Source organism: Dromaius novaehollandiae, chromosome 13 (assembly GCF_036370855.1).
Source record: "Dromaius novaehollandiae isolate bDroNov1 chromosome 13, bDroNov1.hap1, whole genome shotgun sequence".
NCBI lineage: Eukaryota > Metazoa > Chordata > Aves > Casuariiformes > Dromaiidae > Dromaius > Dromaius novaehollandiae.
In genome coordinates this window covers 623100-642348 of record NC_088110.1, presented here as the reverse complement: position 1 = coordinate 642348, position 19249 = coordinate 623100, and the positions used below count along the sequence as shown (strand labels likewise).

At 51.9% G+C, this 19249-nt stretch overlaps 2 protein-coding genes across 2 annotated transcripts in view; both read right to left on the bottom strand.

Annotated features, from left to right (window-relative positions):
* Positions 1–354: 354 nt before the first annotated feature.
* NRN1L (neuritin 1 like) lies at positions 355–5812 on the bottom strand. The gene is made up of 3 exons (XM_026113241.2): positions 5677–5812; positions 1457–1613; positions 355–1295 (listed from the first exon to the last, which is right to left on the bottom strand). The coding sequence occupies exons 1-3, from the start codon at positions 5732–5734 to the stop codon at positions 1022–1024; spliced, it is 489 nt and encodes a 162-aa protein (XP_025969026.1). The 5' UTR covers positions 5735–5812; the 3' UTR covers positions 355–1021.
* A 693-nt stretch (positions 5813–6505) lies between these two features.
* The window catches only part of EDC4 (enhancer of mRNA decapping 4), a 39461-nt gene continuing 26717 nt past the window's right edge, over positions 6506–19249 (bottom strand). Inside the window, exons 20-29 of the mRNA XM_064519293.1 lie at positions 18826–18978; positions 17377–17413; positions 16161–16341; positions 14146–14301; positions 13172–13287; positions 12464–12629; positions 11264–11450; positions 9775–9994; positions 8874–9037; positions 6506–7526 (exon numbers count right to left, since the gene is read on the bottom strand). Coding sequence (XP_064375363.1) covers positions 7334–7526; positions 8874–9037; positions 9775–9994; positions 11264–11450; positions 12464–12629; positions 13172–13287; positions 14146–14301; positions 16161–16341; positions 17377–17413; positions 18826–18978 — 1573 coding nt within the window. The 3' untranslated portion in view covers positions 6506–7333. The remainder of the gene's footprint in view (positions 7527–8873; positions 9038–9774; positions 9995–11263; positions 11451–12463; positions 12630–13171; positions 13288–14145; positions 14302–16160; positions 16342–17376; positions 17414–18825; positions 18979–19249) is intronic.

Genomic DNA, 19249 nt, shown 5'->3' with positions numbered 1-19249 from the left:
CTGCCTCCCAGGGGCCCTCCACCCCCCACCCCCCACCCCCCTGGGCCTGGGTACCCCCAGGTGTCTCGTGGGGCTGCCGGAGGACACCTCGGGGGGGAGACCCCCATGCCACCCTGAGCCCTGTGACTTCCCAGATGTGGGGCTGCAGAGCCTCCCCTCCCACGCACTTGCTCTTTTCGCAGCCTCTCCTGTCCCACCACCCTATGGATCAGGCGAGGGAGCCCCTGCCCTGGACACCTGGCTCCAAGGAAGCTTTTCCACCCTTCCTCTCTGCAGCAGTGCCCAGAGCCCTAGGGAGCAAAAAGGGGGATTGGGGAAGGGCACAAGGTGGACCCTAAGCAGAGAGAGACTGGAGAAATGTAAAAGCATCTTTTAATATAAATATAAATACATCTGAAGGGATCCAGGACAGAAAGACGACTATGCCCCCACAAGATGGGCCTGGTGGTGGACACAACGTGGGCACTGAGGCCGCAGAGGATGAGGGACCAAGGGGGCTGGGTTCACCTTGCGCAGGGGATGGTGAGGAGCTGCTGGCGGTGAGCCCCACCAGGGGCAAGGGCCACCCCACAGCTTCCCACCCCCCCGGATCCCTCAGTTGCATTGGAGCTGTCCGTCCCCGGCGGCACTAGGGCCGCAAGGAGGAAGGAGCCCAAAACGGCCCTAGGAATAAGCCTGGCTCTGCAGGGTGGACGCAGCCCTTGTCCCTCAGGACAGGGCTCCAGCACACGGAGTCCCCGGCTCCGAGCACGGTATGGCAGAGCTGTCGGACATCCCTAGAGGCAGTGGCACTTGAAGAAGAGGCTGCCTGAAACGCCACCATCCTCCTGAGCTGCCTCAGCTCGGTGCTGGCAGCGAGGGCTGCGAGGCGGGTGGCAAGGCAACGACCCCACCGCAGGCCCTAGTGCTCGGGCCTCCCTGCCGCAGTAGAGGTGATGCTCCCGGATCCTCATCCTCAAACAGATCCTGGGGTTGTCCCGAGCCGGGCTGGGCGCAAAGGGGTCCTGGTACCGCTGCAGGGCTAGACCCATGGCGCCAGCAGTGGCAGGGCTAGCAGGGGCAGGAGGCTGAGGGGCAGGGGGGTGGCCGAGCCCCGCAGCGTCTCCTGGTTGGTCTCAGCAGCCGGCGAGCCCCGGGCACTGGCCAGGCGGGCCCGGGTGCTGCATAGCTCATGCAGGTTTCCCTGGAACTGGATCTTGCGGGACTGCTCACGCAGCGACTCCCAGATGGCGGCTGCTTCCTCAGGGCAGCTCGACAGGACCCCACTGGCACAGGCATGAAAGTCATCCCAGGACCTGGGGGGAGACGGGAACAGGGGGGAGCCTGTCAGCCACAAGGAACCACCATCTCTGCCAGCCCCATGGCAAGGCAAGAGTCCCGCTGCCGTGCAAGCATCCCGCTGGCTCCTGCAGGCATGGGGCAGCCGGGGCTGCGTCAGGCCCCGTGGCCCACTCACTTGCAGATGGTGTCCAGCTCCTGCACCTCCTGGCCGCTCTCCTGCTGCTGCTGGACGCTCTGCACCATGCTGTCCCCCAGGCTGATGAGGCAGCCGGCGAAGCCCTTGTAGATGGTGTCGCACTTCCCTGCCATGCTCCTGGGCTCCTGGGTCATGACTGCAGCGGGGACAGAAAAGCCAGAGCTGAGCCTGCCCTCTGGACCCCACACTGGTCATACCTGTGACACAAAGCCAGCCCCCAGCTCTACCTGGCAGCGGGGAGACCCATGCCCCAGGCAGGGCTCTGGGGTTCCCCTGCAGCAAGAATCCATCCTGCCATGGAGGTGCTGTGTCCAGCTGCAGGGCCTACAGCCTTGAGAGGCCACGTGGTGTGGGGGGCCCTCCCGTATCCTCAGGGCTGTCCCTGCGCAAAGCTCCCATCCCACTCCATGCCATGCAGGGCTGCTGCAATCGCCCACCTCCAGGTACATGTGGGGAGGGTGACACAGGGCTTTGAAATACTGTGAGCTGGGTGAGGGTCCACAACCCCCCTTTCACGTCCCTTCAGACTCCTTGGATTCCTCCCCCCAAGTCTCACTGCCGAGCAGGGTGAGTGACTGGGCAGGGAGGGGGAACCCGAGCCACTTTCACACACAGCCTGAGCCGGGTCATACAGTCAGGAACATCCAGGACAGGGAGGTGGAAAAAACCTGCACCTCACTGGCTGTGAAAGCTGCAAAACCCACCTACGAGCCGGCAGGAAGAGGAACACAAGGAAGCGAGGTGACCGCAGGAGGCAGCTGCGCCCGCTTCCAAAGCGCAGGGCCCACATTAGGGGACCCGGACGCTTGCATGAGGGGTCTTGACGTGAAGAAGTGACTATCACATAGTCAGTGCAGTGAAAACCCTGCTGGGCCCTGAGGGCTAAAAGCAAAACTGCTCTGGCTGGGCCAGGTTGCAAACTTTCCAGGTCTCCGTGGGCTGGTCGCGGTAGGGGCTGTGCTGCTACAAACACGAACTCACTGCTGCTGGGCAACAGGGTCCACACTCGCTCTGTCTGGGCTAAGCCAACCTGGACAAAAGGTCCTGAAGGTAGTGGAAACGGAGCCAGCAAACGGCTCCAAAATGGAGCCAGTGCAGCTAATGTGATGGGACCGTGAGCCCTTCTCAAGCCCAACCACCAGCTCCACAAAGAGGCAATTAATGCCCTGTGATTATCACTGGCAAACGAATTTATCCTCCTCAGCCTGCTCCCGCCAGAAGGAAGCAAGCAGTGAAAGAATTAAAATATGTCATTTTTCTATGGGGAAAAAAGCAGCTGTTGTTGGGAGGCCCCAAGCAGTGGTATTCATGTCCATGCATAGAGCAAGAGCAAGTTTCTTTGGACCCCTCAGAATAAAACGTCCCTCTGAGTCTTTGCTCCTGGCCTGGGAGCAGAATGTGGCACAGTATGATGATCCTGCAAGTGACACTGCCATTAGCTGTACCCGAATGGCAGCACGATGGCCCACTTTGCTTCGGGCCTCCCAGGATCTCTCCAGAGCCATCTGTCCAGCCTTTTTATCCCCGAACAGCAAAGATTAATTTGTGACTACAACACAAAAAAAGAAAAGCAAAGACTTGACTAGCTAAGCAAGCAGGAGTCCCTGCAACCTTCGCAAAAGGAAAAAAAAAGGGGGGGGGGAGAAAAAAAAGGGAAAAAGGGGCACAAGTGCAACTCCAGCTGATTCACCCTGGGAAGCAAGGTGTGAGCCCAGCTCCCTATCATGCTCAGCAAGGGATGAACTGAAAAGGACGGCCAAACCCTGATGCTGGCTGCAGGACAGCAGGTGATGGGACATACCTGGAACTAATGCTCGTGCTTTCACAGCCAGGGGAAACGGAAAAAGCACCGCTGTGTGGCTGGGCTGCTTGGAAGTGCTGAGTGTCCAGCTCAGCTCTGCCCTGGGTGTCCTGCGTGGCAGGATGCTGATGGATCTGCCACCATGGCCAGTGTGGAGCTGGGGGTCATCTGATGCCTCTGCTCCCCTTTCCCACTTCTGGGGCCTGTGGGGGTGACAGCCCCACAGAGCAGGGGCTCAGAGGGGCATGGAGGTTTCTGGGAGCAGGGCAGACCCAAGCCCCTTTAGTCTTAACCTGCATAATGATGACGGGCCAGATCCAGCAAGGAAAAAACAAGGAATAAGTGAACCTGCACTGCCCCAGCACCCAGTTGTGGGGGGACCCCCCACTCTGGTCTGGGCCCCCAGATGCGTAACACTGCCACAGCAGGTTCCCTCCCAGACCCACCAAGTCGTGCTGCCAGGATGGTGGCAGGACTAGGACGTCACATCAGGACAGACACTGAGCCGGGCGTGCAGGAACTGAAGAAGAGCCGCTCCGTCTCCAGCCCCTCAGCAGGGACTGGTCCACTCAGGCTCACAACAACCTGGAAGCTGATAGAGGGGGACAGCGGGCACCATGCTGGGACAGGCAGAAATGGAAAAATCTGCTGACACTGCAGTGCCCACAGCAGCTCCAGGGAAGCCACCAGCTCTGCACCAGTTGGCCGAGGAGGGACAGCTGTCACCAGAGGGTCACAGATATCCAGGCCCGTGTCACGGGAGTCACGAGACTGTCGGAAATGCCATGCATGGTGTGCTTAGGGGCTCTGCAAGTTGAAGCTGGCTAAAAAGGCATGAGAACAGTCCCACTGGAAGCCCTGCTGTCTGGAGGGGGAAACCGGAGCGCTGTCATGCGGAAAGGAGTCCCCAAAGACAGCCAAAAGCAGTCTGGCAACTACAAAGGAAGCCAGGACGTCTCCAGGGAGCCTTGTGACACGTCGATGGCATCCCACGCCTGCTCCCCGGCAGCAAGGCCCTGAACAAAGCAGCTGCAGCCGAGACCAGGGCAGGGGCAAGTCTGAAATGTCAGCCCGTCGTGCAGAACAACGGATATTCGCAAAAACAGGAAACCTCGACAGCATCACCGAGAAAAGCCTCTGGTGCCAGGTAGATACCAGTCGCATGGGTCACAAATATCATAGGTGTCAGCATAATACACGGGATCTGTTGCTCTTTTTTCAGGCCAGTATTAAGTACATCAGACCAATCCCAAGTGCACCAGCCCTGGGAAAGCTGCTGAAGAGCAGGGCCAGGCTGGCAGGTGCAGAGATGCCTGCTATGGCCCAGCCAGAGGGGCACCTCCTGGTCCCTGCCATGCTGCGTGAGCTGGGTTTTGGCCTCCCGGTCTCTCTAACACCTCGGCCTGAGTGCTCCCCTCCGCCCCACTGCCTTGCTGTGGGGTTGGACTGGGCGAGAGGGCAGGATCAGCAGGAAGGAGAAACCGCGAGGGCAGATCAGCTCTGCTACCCTGCAGCAAAACCACCAGGCACAAACCCGCTCCCAGCTCTGGCAGGGTCGTACACCAGCAGCGGCACCCAGGAAGAGCCCACGGGAAACATGGAGGGAGCCCAGGATGCTGCAGAGCATCACCGGCTTCCAAGCGAGCACCGATGCAGCTGTCTCACCTTTGGGGCAGGGTCTAAATCATTCACCAGCCCCAGGCCCGGTGGTCCCCATGCTCCAGCCTCAGTGCAGCACTGGACTGCCAGCTCCACGTGCCCCTCTCTGGGGCACAGGAGGGTGTGGGGGGAGCACAGGGTGCTGGCCCGAAGGGCTGGCTTGGGGTCACCGCTTTGGGCAGGAGGGTCAGAGGTGCCAGCCCACCCTCAGCGCAGGGATCGTCCTGGTCTGAGCAGACAAGCACCAGGGCAACGGCACAAAGCTGCTTTCCTCCCTCCCCAGCGCTGCGAGGTGGCACGGGACGGGGTGATCGTTCCCGCCCTGCGCAGCCGCGAGCACCCCGCCGCACCTGCCAAGCCGCCGAGGCTCCCCAGGGCTGGGGCGGGACGGGACCACGGGCCCCGCGACACCGGGGAGGCAAGCGGCAAGCCGGAAGCAGCCAAGCCGGAGGCAGCGGGGGGCCCGAGCCCGGCCGGAGGGATGCGCCCGCCCACCGGCTATCCCGGCCCCGCGGCGCGTCGGGGGGAGCCCGGGCCGCTCGCTCCGCCGCCGCCGCCACCGCCACCGCCACCGCCACCGCCCCGGCGGCTCTGCCCCGGCTCCGCCGGCGGGGAGGCCGTTGGGGCTCTCCAGAAGAAGAGCGACCCGGGACCGCGGTCACCGGAGAGCCCCGGAGCCGTCCCGCCGCCCGGGCACGGAGCGGGCCCGCTGTCCCCGGCCCGGCGCGGAGGCACTCACCGAGGTGCAGGAGCAGCGGGCACACGACGCCCAGCAGCCGCCAGCAGCCGCAGCCCATGGTGCGGACGCCGCCGCCGCCGCCGTCCCGCCGTGTGAGCCGCGCTCCGCAGCCGCCGGGAGCCCCGGGCCCGCCGCCCCGCCCCGCCCCGCCCCCGCCCCGCCCCGGCCTCGCTCGGGGCTCCCCCAGCCGGCGGCTCGCCCGCTGCCTGCCCGGCACCGGCCGCGGCTTCTCCGCGAGCGCAGCAGCACGAGGCGCGGCCCGGCTCGGGCGGGGAGGCACAGGACGGGGGGGCCCGGCTTGCTGCCAGGGGAGGCACAGGGCGGGGGGCCAAGGGACGCTCCTACCAGCGGAAGGGAAATTTGCTCAGTATGGGCTGCTCGCACCACGGGAAGGAGAAACTTCTTTCTGCACGGTCTTGGAGCACAGGCCCTGCCACTCGATGCCTGGGGCCAGTGCCTGTTCCTGAGGATAAGCCAGTACCGGGGAAGGGAAAGAGGCTTTCAGAGCAGCAGGAGATGCGCAGTGCTGTGAAAGCAGGAATTAGTGACTTTCTCCTGCCAGCAAAGCGCCACCTCTAACAGAGCGTCCCAGCTCTCCTGGGAATGAAAGACACTTCTACTGCGGTGTCCAGCCTGCTCAAGCACCGACTCCGGGGCTCCCCCCCAGGCAGGCCTCGGACAGAGGGCATCTGGCCCCCTCGCCCCAAGCTCCAGACCAGAGGTCCTCAGAGAGCTCTCCGAGTCACTTCGCACGCTCCAGCAGCGGGCCTGTTCCAAGAGCCTTGCCGCCTCCCTCGCCCCAAGAGAAGAGCAGAAACGACTCCAGCAATTTGTTTTTCTCAAAAAGTTGTTTGTTGTTTATTGAATTCTTCTTAATGTTATTTCAAAAAAAATTCAAATTTTAGATAAGAAGAAAAACCCTGGTGTAAAATCAAAACTAAAGGAACCATCTGATCCATGGACATGCTCCAATACAAACAGAACCAAAGGCCCTGAGGGGCTCTTGTAGCTTGCTGCTTCCTGACCGTTCCAACCCAGGGCACCTCCTCAGCTTGCTCCAGAACCAGAAGGACATGCATGCACAGCCCCACTGCCCCTACCTGCCTGCACTGTGTGGGAGCAGCTGTGGCAGTGCAGATCTGGAGTTAGATAAAACCCCTCTTCCTCCTTGGCTGAGATCCTTCCACCTACCCATCCTACCAGGGAGCATCTCCCTCTGAGGAGGGTTTCAAACTCCTTGACCAAGGTACAGGTACAAGTTTCTTGTCAACAAGGAGTGCACATCCCTATAGCCCCCTTGCTCAGGTTCAGTGCACACCTTCCTTCTCTGTTCATGGCCACAGACTCCAAACTAAAGGGGTAGGAAATCCACTGGCTTCTGCTGAATGCAACTTGGACTGCCAGCTAGGCCTCAGGGACGAATGGGCAGGTGAAGAGGAGACTTAACTCTCAAAACAAGGCTGTTCAGGAAAATAAGCCAAGTGAGCGTTCAGTGATTATTTGGGACTATACACAGATCGCATTTGCCTTAGAGACATCACACACATGTTGATAGATTTCCTGGCAAGAGCTCTTAACACAAGCCATACGTGGTTATTTACTACTGGATCTGTTGGGTGGGCTTCCATGGAGCAGCCCACAAGATAGCGAGGTTCTCCTAGGTCATGCCAGGGGTGACCAGGCCCTGAAGCATAATCATGAGGCGACGGGCAGGTTTGCTCAGCGTGTTGTGGGGTTCCACCTGCAGGAACTGGAAGAGCTTCTGCCGCACCTGGTTCATGACAGACCCCATGTGGTCTCGGGTAATGGGGTCACTGTGGTCCAGGTGCATCACTGCTTCCTCCAAGTAACTGAAGAAGAGAGATCAGGTTTAGAGCCAGACTCAACATGTGATCCCAGCTCAGTTCATTCAGTTCATTTTAGTGCTGAAGACATAAAATTCTGTCCTCCATCTAACCACACTCAGTGCAATAAGTTCAACCATTAGAAAATAAATGTTACTGACTTCTAGCAGAGTCCAGCTATGCCTTCTTCAACATGTAAGAGTAGGCTACAGTTTCCAGTCTGCAGACATGCAACACAGCCTGGATGCCTGAACCAAGCAGGCACAACAGCAAGCCAGAACTCTCTCTGGAGGGAGGGAAGGAGGGAGGGAGGTAGTACCTGGCCACAGGCTACACCTGGCCAGAATTATGTAAATACTACTTTTGATGGCTTTTTAGCTTAAGTTATTTATTTGACAGTAAAAATCCTTTCAGCAGTGAGGTTTATTTTGTGTAGGGATATATTTAAGGTCTGCTTCCAATATAACTATGTTGGTGCAGGAACAGAATGGGAAGAGGAAGAATTTTACCAATAAACATTTCTAAGTTCAGATAAGCCATAAATTTTCAAATCACAGCCTGAAAGTAAGCCCATGTTGTCACTGCAAGAGATACTCACTAACTGGCCAGCTTGAACTCAACAGTGGCTTTAACTCTGATTACCAGCTCTTCTGTAACTCAAAGGCTTTTTCCAGCTTTTTCTAGCTTGAGCTGCCTTCCCCCCATGCTAAACTGAGTTAAAAACTGGATTTAAGACATTTTCCATGAAAATCGTGGTCAAAACCCTCAGGCAGCTTAACAAGTTAGTTTTTCAAGACAGATAATAGGGCTTTGACTCAAAGCCTAAAAGTGTCCATGGCAAGTACCAGCACAGTCACTATTTTGTCACAGGAGCTTTGCTTAGAGCATGTAAGTGCCGCCTTGCACTGAACCTCTCTGGCAGTCAGGATGAGAAACTGCCAGCACAAAGTCCAGTAACAGATTAAGAATCAAGGGCAGAGCAAAGCTGCTCTGGATATTATGCTATCCAGGGAGCATGGCGCTATCTCTCCTTCTACCTCCACATGGGAATTGCTCCTTGGTTACACAGTAATGCTGCACAGACTGCAAACAATATTTAGAGACTACAAGACCAGGAGTTAACAGCATCTACAGCTAGGAATCTATTTACTTTTACCTCTGGGCAGCAAAGCTCTCTGTGGCAATGCCTAGATCTTCTTCCAAGTCTTAACAGTTTGTTCAGATGCCAGCAACAGGCCAAACAAGTTCTAACCTTCGTCAAAGCACCACCTTCCACTTACATGTAGTGAATTTAAAGCTGGAGCCAGGAATGTGCCTGCATAGGTTCAGATCTGGCTCTGTGATCATACTCACTTCAGTTTCAGTTCTGTACGAGTACCCAAATCCGAGGAGAGCTGCTGAATGAGAGACAGGAGCACAGGCTGGGACAGCGGGCATGGATGCTGGCCAAACACTTGCTGAGGATCCACAGTCTCACAGACATACAGGACCAGATTGAGATCGGCCGCTGTTAGAGCCTGCAAGGAAGAGACAGCTAGAAACACAGAGGAAACAACAGACAGTTGAGGGACACAGGACAGAGCACAAGACAGCAGTCTGCTTGGGGACAGTTCAATGGCTCACCAGCCTCCTCTGGGAGCACAGGGCTCTGCAACCCATGCTGTACATGCAAGCAGGACAGTGTTTAGGCTGTCAATCAAAGGACACCTCCATTTGTTCTAAACTGAAGGGAGGTAACAGACCACAACCAGACACAGGAGCAGGATACAGTCGGTATAGACCAGGGCTGTGTTTGCACTCCCCTGCCAGTTCACTGGCACAGCATCACTACCTCTTAGTACTGGAGTTTGTCTGCAACAGCTCAAATGATCCGCCAACATATTTAGTGGCAAAGACAGCGTCAGGCCCCAGATGGTATATCTGCCTGTTGCTCTTCAGGGGTATGCCATGTGCCACTGTCGATAGCAAAACAATCTGGCTTACTCTGAAGTAATCTAGGAGCACCGACACTGTCCTGACAAGGTATCAGCAGGAAAGAAGGAACTTAGATGCCATGAAGTCATGGAACTTGCATAGCTCTGACTTGACCGGCATGATGGTACAACTGCACCCCTTGAACAGTCTGCCGTCAGAGGTCTTTTCAGCATACTCCCGTACAAGTTGTTGTGGGACTATGTCCACACCTCAGGAAGCCCTTTTCCCCAGTGCATCACCCAGCAAAGCAGTGAGGCTTTTTGCAAGGAAGCCTGTGTACCTGCTGGAAAGCTTGATTGAGGTGTCCCTGCTGCAGCAGCTGCAGGATGTGAGTTTGCTGAGACTGGAAGTCCAGATGAGTAGATGGGATTGGAGTCCCTGCCGCTGAGCGCATTGCCTGGACAATGCTTGAGGTGACAGCTGCTTGCTGCTCCTTCATAGCCAGGCTCACTTCTCCTTTAATGACTCTCTGCACCTGGGCCAAAATAGACTCCTGCATGCTAAAAAAAACAAAAACAAAAACCTCCAAAGCATCTTTGAAAATGAAGAGCTGAGGGACTACATTGCTCAAAGCTTTTATCAGTGAGAAAGAACACAGGCTTGTTTCTTCATTTTAGTGCGATGTCCAGAGGGTTCATACAAATTGCTGAGGTACAGGCATCTAGAACAAGCTGCACAGGGAAGCTCTATGGCCAGCGACACACAGTCTGAGGGGCATGTGTCGACGGTGCTGGGATTCTTTGTGAGAAAGGGATGTTCCACAGAGCTAATTCTCTCCTTACACATTTTTTTTAATCTTCACTGAATCTGGCTTTCAAGCAAAGCTACTATGCTCTCCATTCATCCCTCAATGGACACAAATTTCTACATCAATAATATGCCATTTCCCAGTCTGCACATGACACCTTTAAAATAAGAACAACCTCCCTCACTGAGCCTGTAACCTCACCATAGATGGCTAATTCAGAGTGCAGGCTCTGTCGCTGTATGTTTCCCCAGAACAGAATCCTTCCCTCTCACAAAGGATCAAACCTGCCCTACTGCAGCAGTTAGAATAGCAAAACTTCCCTGTGTACAGCCCAAGCAATGAGACTAGCATTTACTCTGGTATCTTTCCTGGCGAGCCTGGTCTGCATTGAAGACTCCTAACACACACTGACATATGTTCTAACAGCTTAAAATAGAAAGGGGAATTCTGCCCCGCAGCCAGCCTTAATGCCAGCCAGCCAGCCACCAGCTTCATGATGACAATGTGCTGAAGGTACTGCCGGGATTCTGTCCCAAAACCAGGATGGCCAAGTATAAATTATTGCAGAACAGGTGGGAGGACAGAATAGCCTGCAGAAACGGTTTGTATGCATAAGGACACACAGTAAAGAGGAAAAACCTAGAAGAGCCCCAAAGATCATTTTGGAATAGGAAGGCTAGGCAGACTCAAGAGTGCTTTTGGTCTGCATTAGGTCCCCTCATCTTCCCAAAACGCACACGGGACAGTCAGTTTGGAAAGCAGGCCCCAAGCTCCCATGTGCAGCAGAGATTCAGCTGGTCATTAGAAGTAGTTTGTGACCTTTGTTTTGTGCCTCATAGGGCAGCAGTTACACCAGCCTACATGCTTTTTTGTCACACTGTGCAAACAAGGCTAACAAGCAGCCCTATAGCACTTGTGGTAAAGGGTTTGCCGCCACAAGTGAGCATGGAGATGTTTGATCATGTACATGTACACCTCTTCTCACTGACACCTCTTTCAACAAGCCCAGCTGCCAACTTACTTGCCAACAATAATATGCAGCTGATGCTGCACCTCAGCATGGACACTGGCCGCGATGGTGGAAGCCAGCTGCTCAGTGGTGCTCTGGAAGGTGCTGATGAGCTGTCGAAGCTGATTCAGCAGCGGGTCCCGGGCCTCCTGTTCTCGTGCTTTCTTGTTCTTCATGTGAGTCTCAAGCTGCTGGATATCTGCAACAACCAAAGAGCTTCCCAGGAAGACGTTCATGCCATCGGTGCTGTGGAGATGGTCAGGGCACAGATCCAGCTGCCAGGCTCTACACATTCTCCAGCAGGATCAACTACTTAGCAAGTGTTCAAGCGCAAGAGAGCAGGGAGCAGAATGCACAAGCCTTGCTTTGGGCTGTGTTACACACTAATAAAGAAACCCTGCTCCCAACTTCCCCATCAGAGTATTACATGACACAGCAATAAGGCCAAGGGTTCTTTTGTGACAGGTCCTTTACAGGGACTGTTTGTTTAGGGCAAGATAAAGATGGAAGTGAGGGTATTTCATACACAGTATGGGTTATGATCTGCATTAGTGACGGAGTTGAATGCCAATAAAAATTACTAAGAGAAAAGAGGAGGTACATTTCTGACAAGAAGTGGTGTCTGCAGAGATCAAAAAGTTGTATTTTAAAATATTTTATGAACTGGCCTGATCAAAAGGCAGAAGAAAAAAAGTTCTAGGTACTTGTAGCAGTCTGTGTGTGTGTGTTTGTGCGTACACAAAACAAACAGTAGCTGGACACACTCTACAGATCTAGAGACAAGCCCCTGGGCTAGCAAGGAACCTTCTCCAGTTCTATTACATTACTGAGAGGATGGACCATCTGCAAAAGTGCTACCCTCTCTGCACTTCATTATCCTCATGTTAGGATGGGACAGTCCTATAGCTGGGCTTCGCTACTCAGAGATAAAAGCACAGGTCTACAGAAGCAGGAAAAGTATTTTGCTGCACAGGCTACAAAGACTAAAGGTATATCCCTGTTCTTACACAGCAAGCCCTGCAAAGATCTCCTCTCTTCTCCTGTTTCTGAAGCATGAAAAGGAGTATGTTTTCAGACCATGCAGAAGGGCTAAGAGATTAAACAGCTACCAATGAAACTCTGAAAGGCAAAGGCATCAAGCAAAGCCCATCTTGTCAGCCAGTAACACAAATATGCTGTGGAGAGAAAACGCAGAAAAGAAAACCTACTCACATTCCTGTGTGCCCTGCTTGAAGGTTTCATTGATTTGCTGGAACATGGACTGGCAGCTCTTCTCAAAGGCTGGCAACACAACGCTCTGGAATGCTTCTCTGTACGCTGACTGGATCGGTCCTTGCAGGGTATCAGCTGTTGCCCTCACGACAGTATCTGTAAGGTTCTTACAAGCACACATAGAAGAGGCTCCAGAAAATTAACATCCTGCTGCAGGACAAAGACGTGAACGAACATTGTACATCCTTGCACACCAGAAAAGGACAGTCCAGTGTCAGTCAGGCACGTGTTCCCTGAGCAGCTGAACTCTTTCCATTGACCAAGCTGCACCACAACTACGGCAGGTGGATAACCTGTCTGCTGACAGACTGTCCAAGAATATCACAGCTTCCCTGCAGCTCAGGGAAGGCAGCACAGTCAGGCTGGGATCCTTTCCTCTTCCCCAGCTTCCCTCCCAAAATCTACTATTCCCTCTGCCAAGGTAAGTAAGCTTCTGTAATGAAGTAATGAAGAAAGTAATGAAGAAATGGAGAACAGAGTGGAGAGCAGAAGAGCAAGTCAAACTTTTGCCACTTGGCTGACCGAGATAGTCCAAAAAAACCAAAAAAACCCCCAAAAAACAAAAAAACCCCAGTAATGAAAAACTCTACTCCAGTACTACCAGCAGTAGTGAGAATCTCTGCCTCAGTACAGTCTGGTTCTCCTTACCTTTGATTTCACTAGCTTGGTGATGTTCTCTTTCAGTGTGCCCTCAACAGCAGTGAGCTTGGTGGCAATAGTGTTACTTAGCTGGCCAGCAATAGGCTCCATGCTCTTGGAAATGCCTAGGCGCAACACAAATAGGTCAAAGTTGAAGCTCTAAGCCCAGAGGCATACTTCAAAGCCTGAGAAGGATGACAGAGTCAAACTCTTCCTGGAGGTGCCAGATGATACAGCAAGGGGCGATGGTCTCTGGCTTGGAAAGCTAAGATTGGACATTACAGAGTCACAGAACAGTTGAGGCTGGAAAGGACCTCTGGAGATCATCTTGTCCAACCCACCTGCTAAAGCAGCGTCAGCTACTGCAGTTGCCCTGCCATTAGGAGAAACATTTTTGCCAAGAAGGTGGTGCAGCCCTGGAAGTCACCAGAAAGGCTACGGAATCTCGACCCTTGCAGATTTTCAAGACTTGTCTAAAGTCACAGCTGACCTGATCTAGGATTGTGGGTAGCCCTACTTCAAGCAGAAGGGTGGACACTGAAGATTCCAGAGGCCTTTCCCACCATTATTTCTAGGAACCCTTCCTTACATGGAAGGGGCCTGTGTGTTAAGGAAGGGCAAACACAAGTTTAGGCTTGCTTCAGTCAAGTCTCAACACTTCCAAACTCATTGGCCTCCTTGTGCCTTCCATCACAGAAAAGAAGGACAGACTCCAAAACCTTCATGGCTTATGACAAAAGGTCATACCGTGCTCTCTGAAAGGCGTTCCTAAAAGTTACACCTCTGGGAGCCTCATATTCCTTCCACCCCTGCACTCTTCTCAGACTCCAGTGGGGCCCACAACAGCTCAAGGTGCACGGACTAGTCTTCCTGCAACTTAACTCCTATTTCGTATAGTGCCAGCATTCCTGTACGGCATGTTTTCAATCCCTGCTGGGCTAACTGTGGAGATCCACCTTCAAAATCCAGAAAGCAACACTTACACTGGGGTACTGTCTTCTTCATCTCTTCACGAATGGTTCTCTCCAGACGATTACACACTGCAGTGGAGAGGGACTGAGAGAGCTGCTGAGAAAGATGCTCCTGGAGCTGTCCATTGCGCTGCTGTCCTTCCGTCAGTGCTCTGTCTAGTCTCCTCTCTAGTAAGTACACGCGTTAAGGAGCACAAACAATAGATGTCCCCTCTGCCAGCAACACTCCTATCCTACAAAGATGGACACTAGCCTCACCTCCAGAGGCTCAATGAGAGCGAATCTGCAGCGCTGGTGAGAGAGGGGTCTAGAACATGACTGATGTGTCTCTGTAAACAACAGGATTCTGTCAAACAAGTGACCAGGGTGAGAAAAGAGCTCTGGAGGAAGATAATGCTATAGTAGAAAAGCCAAACAGCTAAGAGGAGCTTGGCAGCAGTGCTCCTGACAGAAACCAAGAAATCTAATATGCATAAAAAGCAAATGAGTAAAAACTTTTCTATGGGATGGAATTGGTGGACACATGGACACAAGTAATCTACTGCAGGGGAGCGAATGTGGCCTTCTTAAAGGTTAGCCATACTTCATGGAGCAACTGTATTCTCTGAAGGGACCAACACACAGATATCAAGATGCATGTGCAACTTTAAAAAACAAAAACAATAAACCACTTTTTCCTAGATCCCCTACCAAAGGCTATTAAAGAAAATTAGCTGTCACAGAATTAAGAGGTAAGATCTTCCAGTGAATGAAGAAAGGGATGGGAGGAACAAATAACAGGAATACACAGTCGCTTTCCAAAACAGAAGGAGCTTGAGTGAGATCCACTAAAGGGGCCTGTGTTTTTCAGCACAAATCAGCCAGAAACAGAGATGGCAAAACTTACCATAGAAAATTATTCATCATCACCAAAACTAAAGCTGACTGCAAAGAATACAGAAGGATCTCCCAGTATTTGCCGAAAAGACAATTCAGCCGCTGGCGTAATTCAATGTAGATATGATGTTGTGAAAACAGGAAAAAGGGATCCTAATACTACAATACAACTCTAGACTCTGAGCTTCAGGAGAAAGGTAATTGAGTTATCTATGAAAATATCAGCCTCACGGTCAAAATGGAAAATCAAGGCTGATCATCAGGAAAAACAGAAGTCATTGTCATCATTGTAGAAATCTATGGTACACCAACATCTTACATGTAGTAATAGTTCCTCTATCTTTTATACAAAAAAAACCTAAAAAAGGTACAGAGTAGAGTAATGCGGATCATCAGTAAAGACTGCCTTCAGACAAGACATGCAATAGGCTAGTGTCCCCTCAACAGCAGAATGGGATGTGACGAAACTTATAGTAGCAACATACATACAAGAACTGATTGCTTGCAACACAATAACCAGGCATGAAGAAATGATCAGACAGCAGGTTCAAAAACAACAAAAGAAAGCACTTTTCAGACAACGCCTAAGGGACCTGTGGACCTCAAAGCCACTAGAAGTACACATGCAGCATGATGGTCAGATGTAATTTCTGTTTCAAATGAAAGGAGGACAGGATCACCCCATAAACATATCCTTCTGCAACTGGCCACTGCCTAAGGTAGGATAACGTAGTAGATGCACCTTTAGTCTACTTCAGCATTGCAGCACTTGAGGTCTTAATGGGTAACTGGAAGACTTTAGTGGCATAGACAAAGGAGCAGTTCTCCATTCTATTCCTGACTTTCTTGCCCTTGAAAAGGGACAGAGATCAGTCAGTGACTGAAGTAGCTGCACTGCAGCCAGGCCTTCTTCTAACGTACCTATGGCCCACACTACTAAAAATCTTTGAACTTTTTTAGCTCTTCTCATGTCTTGTTTGTCTTGCAGCTCTTTGCTGCTTAATTCTCAGGCAATGTTTGCAAACACCTAAGTGATTTCAACATTTTAGGTTAAAGGGCCTGGAGGAAAGAGAACAATGTCTCTGAAAAGCAAGTCCAGAATACCTGGCTTGTGTGGTGCACACCCACAGAAAGCTTCCTAGGAAGGATACGTTCCTGCTCCTGCTGGGAGTCAATCACCCTCTCCACGTGGCCCATGAGGGAGCTCTGAATGGCATCCAGGTGATCTGTGAGTCTCTGCAACAGCTCCATCTGGTTCTGACGCAGCTCAGAGAGCTCCCGCTGTTGGCTCCTCAATATGCACATCAGCTCATCCTGGAACTCGGGTGTCACCTGTGGGTGGAGAGGACAGGCACTCAATTCTAACAAGATCAGGTCAATCAAGTCAAAATTTCTGCTAGGTAGCGAGTTACCCCATGTGCCTAAGACACAAACAAGACAGAAAACAAGGCCAACTTCATGCCTATTTCTAAGACTTTTGTCCCAAGAAATAGATTAATAATGTAAGGTACTTGAAATTCCCACAGAGAATACACAAATGGCTGCTCAGAATATCCTAAACTGTTTAGATTCAAAACTCCCTTCAAAGCTCTAGCATCTAAACGGGAGTAGAACAAACCAGATCCTATTCACTTTTGGCCACATACGGAGAAAGAGAATTTAGGACTCTGATGTAAACAGGGGCCTCAAACAGTTACAAAAGAGCTGTGCAATCAGTGGAGTAAGAAGGAGCTTCCCTAGAGCACTTTCTCAGCTCTCCTGCATGTTTATGAATAACCAAACAACTGGAGAAATACACATCTGCAGTTCACAGGGTCTATTCATCTGCTCAAAAATCTAAAGGTGACATAAGTATCCAAGGACTGTTCAAAGAGTGGATGTATGCTCTCACCTGAGAGCATTTTCTGCCCAATAGGAAGGTGCTATCAATGGGAATAAGAAATTCCAGGAGGCTGGTTCCATTCTGATCCTTACTGTGTTGGGAATGGCTTGTCCTGCTGCTGATGCATGCAAGTCATCTCAGCAGGGAAGAAGAAATGAGTGGTGGAGCTTCAGCTGAGATAGGGCTTGTGAGAACACAGAAATGCAGATCGACATGCGAAGGTAAGAAGGAAGACATTATTCTGGACAACGCTGAGCAGCTCCTCCTCAGCTGCACAGGTCACAGAACTGAGCAATGCCAAGAAACCCTGCAGGGAGGTGCAAGCACCCAAGCACAGCCCCATTTCAACCTGCCCAAGCACAGTGGATGCCCTTGGTAGCTGAAGAAACCAGGATGGTCTTTCCTTCAGGTCTTTAGTGAGCCAGTAAATAGAGTTGGAGCATCAGGCCCTTGGGAGGGACTGCAGAAGCAGCTCTGTGACTCACCTGGTTGTTAGATGATCTTGGTGACTGGTTCACATCCCTGGAAATAAAAAAGCAGTAAGGTAATTATGTCAATTACCTGCTCTGATTATCCAAGTCCTCTACCGAAACAGACCACACACTTCATAGACTGTTTTAGATTTTTGCACTGCAGCTCATGAGTCTGTTTTGCCTAATATAACATGAGAGCGACAGGAGGTGATGTAAGCAGAGTCCCTACAGCACTGTGACTCCATCATTTCCAATATTCACAGGCCTCACAGACCAGTCCCTTCACAGGGATGCTTGCAACAAATGGCAGAGATTTTTGCCAAGCCTTAATGAGGGCTGCTACAAAGAAAAATGCACGCTGATTTTTCAGCCTTGTCCAAATTCAAAACCAGGGAAGCCATTTGGGCTTTTGAAGGTTTCCTGATATTTTACAAAGAAAAACCTAGCACTCATTTGTTAAATATAGAATTAATGAGCTTCAAATCATCTACAATGACTCCAGCTCTCAAGGCGAGGAAACCAGTGATGCCTTCCAGCATAAACAGAATAAAGAAAACCACTGATCCAGTAACATTGGGAGAGCTGTACGAATCCATCAGCTATCTGTGAACAACCTATAAACAATTAAACACTATCAGAAGTAAAGTACACATATGTAATTCACAGACTGCATTTATTCAGCTGCTTAGAAAGGACTGAGGCAGGAAAAAAGAAGGGCATTTCTGAGGCTGAGAACTTCTTGGCGTCACAGAAAGAGACCACAACAGAAATTTAATGTTCAAATCCATCTTCCTTGAGATCTGCATAGCTAGAGCTCCGAAACTACCCACAGAGCCGGGGGGGGGGGGGGGGGGGGAAGAGCAAGCGCTTTCTGCAGAAGATATGCTATTTCTCTCAAGTTAATGCAGACAGGTTGATCAAGTTTGCCATGGACAGATCTTTCCAGTAATCAAGTTTCAATTACAAGACATTCATATGGCCACGTTTAGAAACACACAAAAGCAGCAAGCAGGTAACAACGGATAGATATTGTCAAACAGGGCCCTGTGTCAGCATCCAGAAGCCAACCAGAAATCAAGGCCATGTTAAGCTATATCTACGGCATTGGAGTTCCAATGAAGCCTTCACTGAAACAGGCAAATGGATCCAGTGTCCCCCAGCAGTGTGCAACAGTGATTTACCTTCCACAAATTCTTCTGAAGCGCAGACTATATTTTGGACCAAGTCCCAGCTGGAAAGGCAGGACAGATCCTACTCCCATACCCCTAAGTAACAGCCAGTGTCTGAGTAGCCAACAATGCTTTCTGTGGGGTTACCGTCACTTGCAAATGGGGCAAGGTTGGGAACACTTGGCCACAGCACAGTCTTAGACCCTAGTCTCGTTGCTAACGGCTATATGTGAGGTGGTGGCCCTACACAGCTGCTCCCACAGCCACCTGTATCCTAGCAAGCCCAGCATACCCGTCATCTTTCTTGCCCTTCCGTTTTAGCTTTGGGGAAGCCCGAGGGGATGCCTTGGCTTTCCAGTCCTTCACAGGCAGCCTCTGCGTAGATGCTTTGGCACCAAATCCACCTGATGTAGAAGCCAAACTTGCAACTTCATCATCATGGTCACTATGAAGGAACAGTAGGGGAGAGGACATCACTTGCAATACTGGACAGCATTAGCCTTCACTAAGGGAAAAGGGTTCACACTCTGCTCTGCATCCACACACGTTCAGAGTCACTCGACTAAGGATCCCTGCCACTTTGATCTTTAACACAGAGACCTCTACAGAGCTCAGCATAGCCTGCTCTATTTTGATCCAGGACTGCTCAGGCCAAGCTTCAGTGCTGCATGACAGGGACCTGAAGGGCCTCTGCATTACAGACAACTGTGGGTCAG

What these genes read in the sequence shown, in the direction of transcription:
- NRN1L (XM_026113241.2), bottom strand. Translation starts at nt 5,734, where the DNA reads ATGGGCTGCGGCTGCTGGCGGCTGCTGGGCGTCGTGTGCCCGCTGCTC. An exon ending in CCCGCTGCTCCTGCACCTCG is followed by an intron (nt 1,614 to 5,676) that starts GTGAGTGCCTCC and finishes TCCCCGCTGCAG; the next exon opens with TCATGACCCAGGAGCCCAGG. An exon ending in GAGCTGGACACCATCTGCAA is followed by an intron (nt 1,296 to 1,456) that starts GTGAGTGGGCCA and finishes GTCTCCCCCCAG; the next exon opens with GTCCTGGGATGACTTTCATG.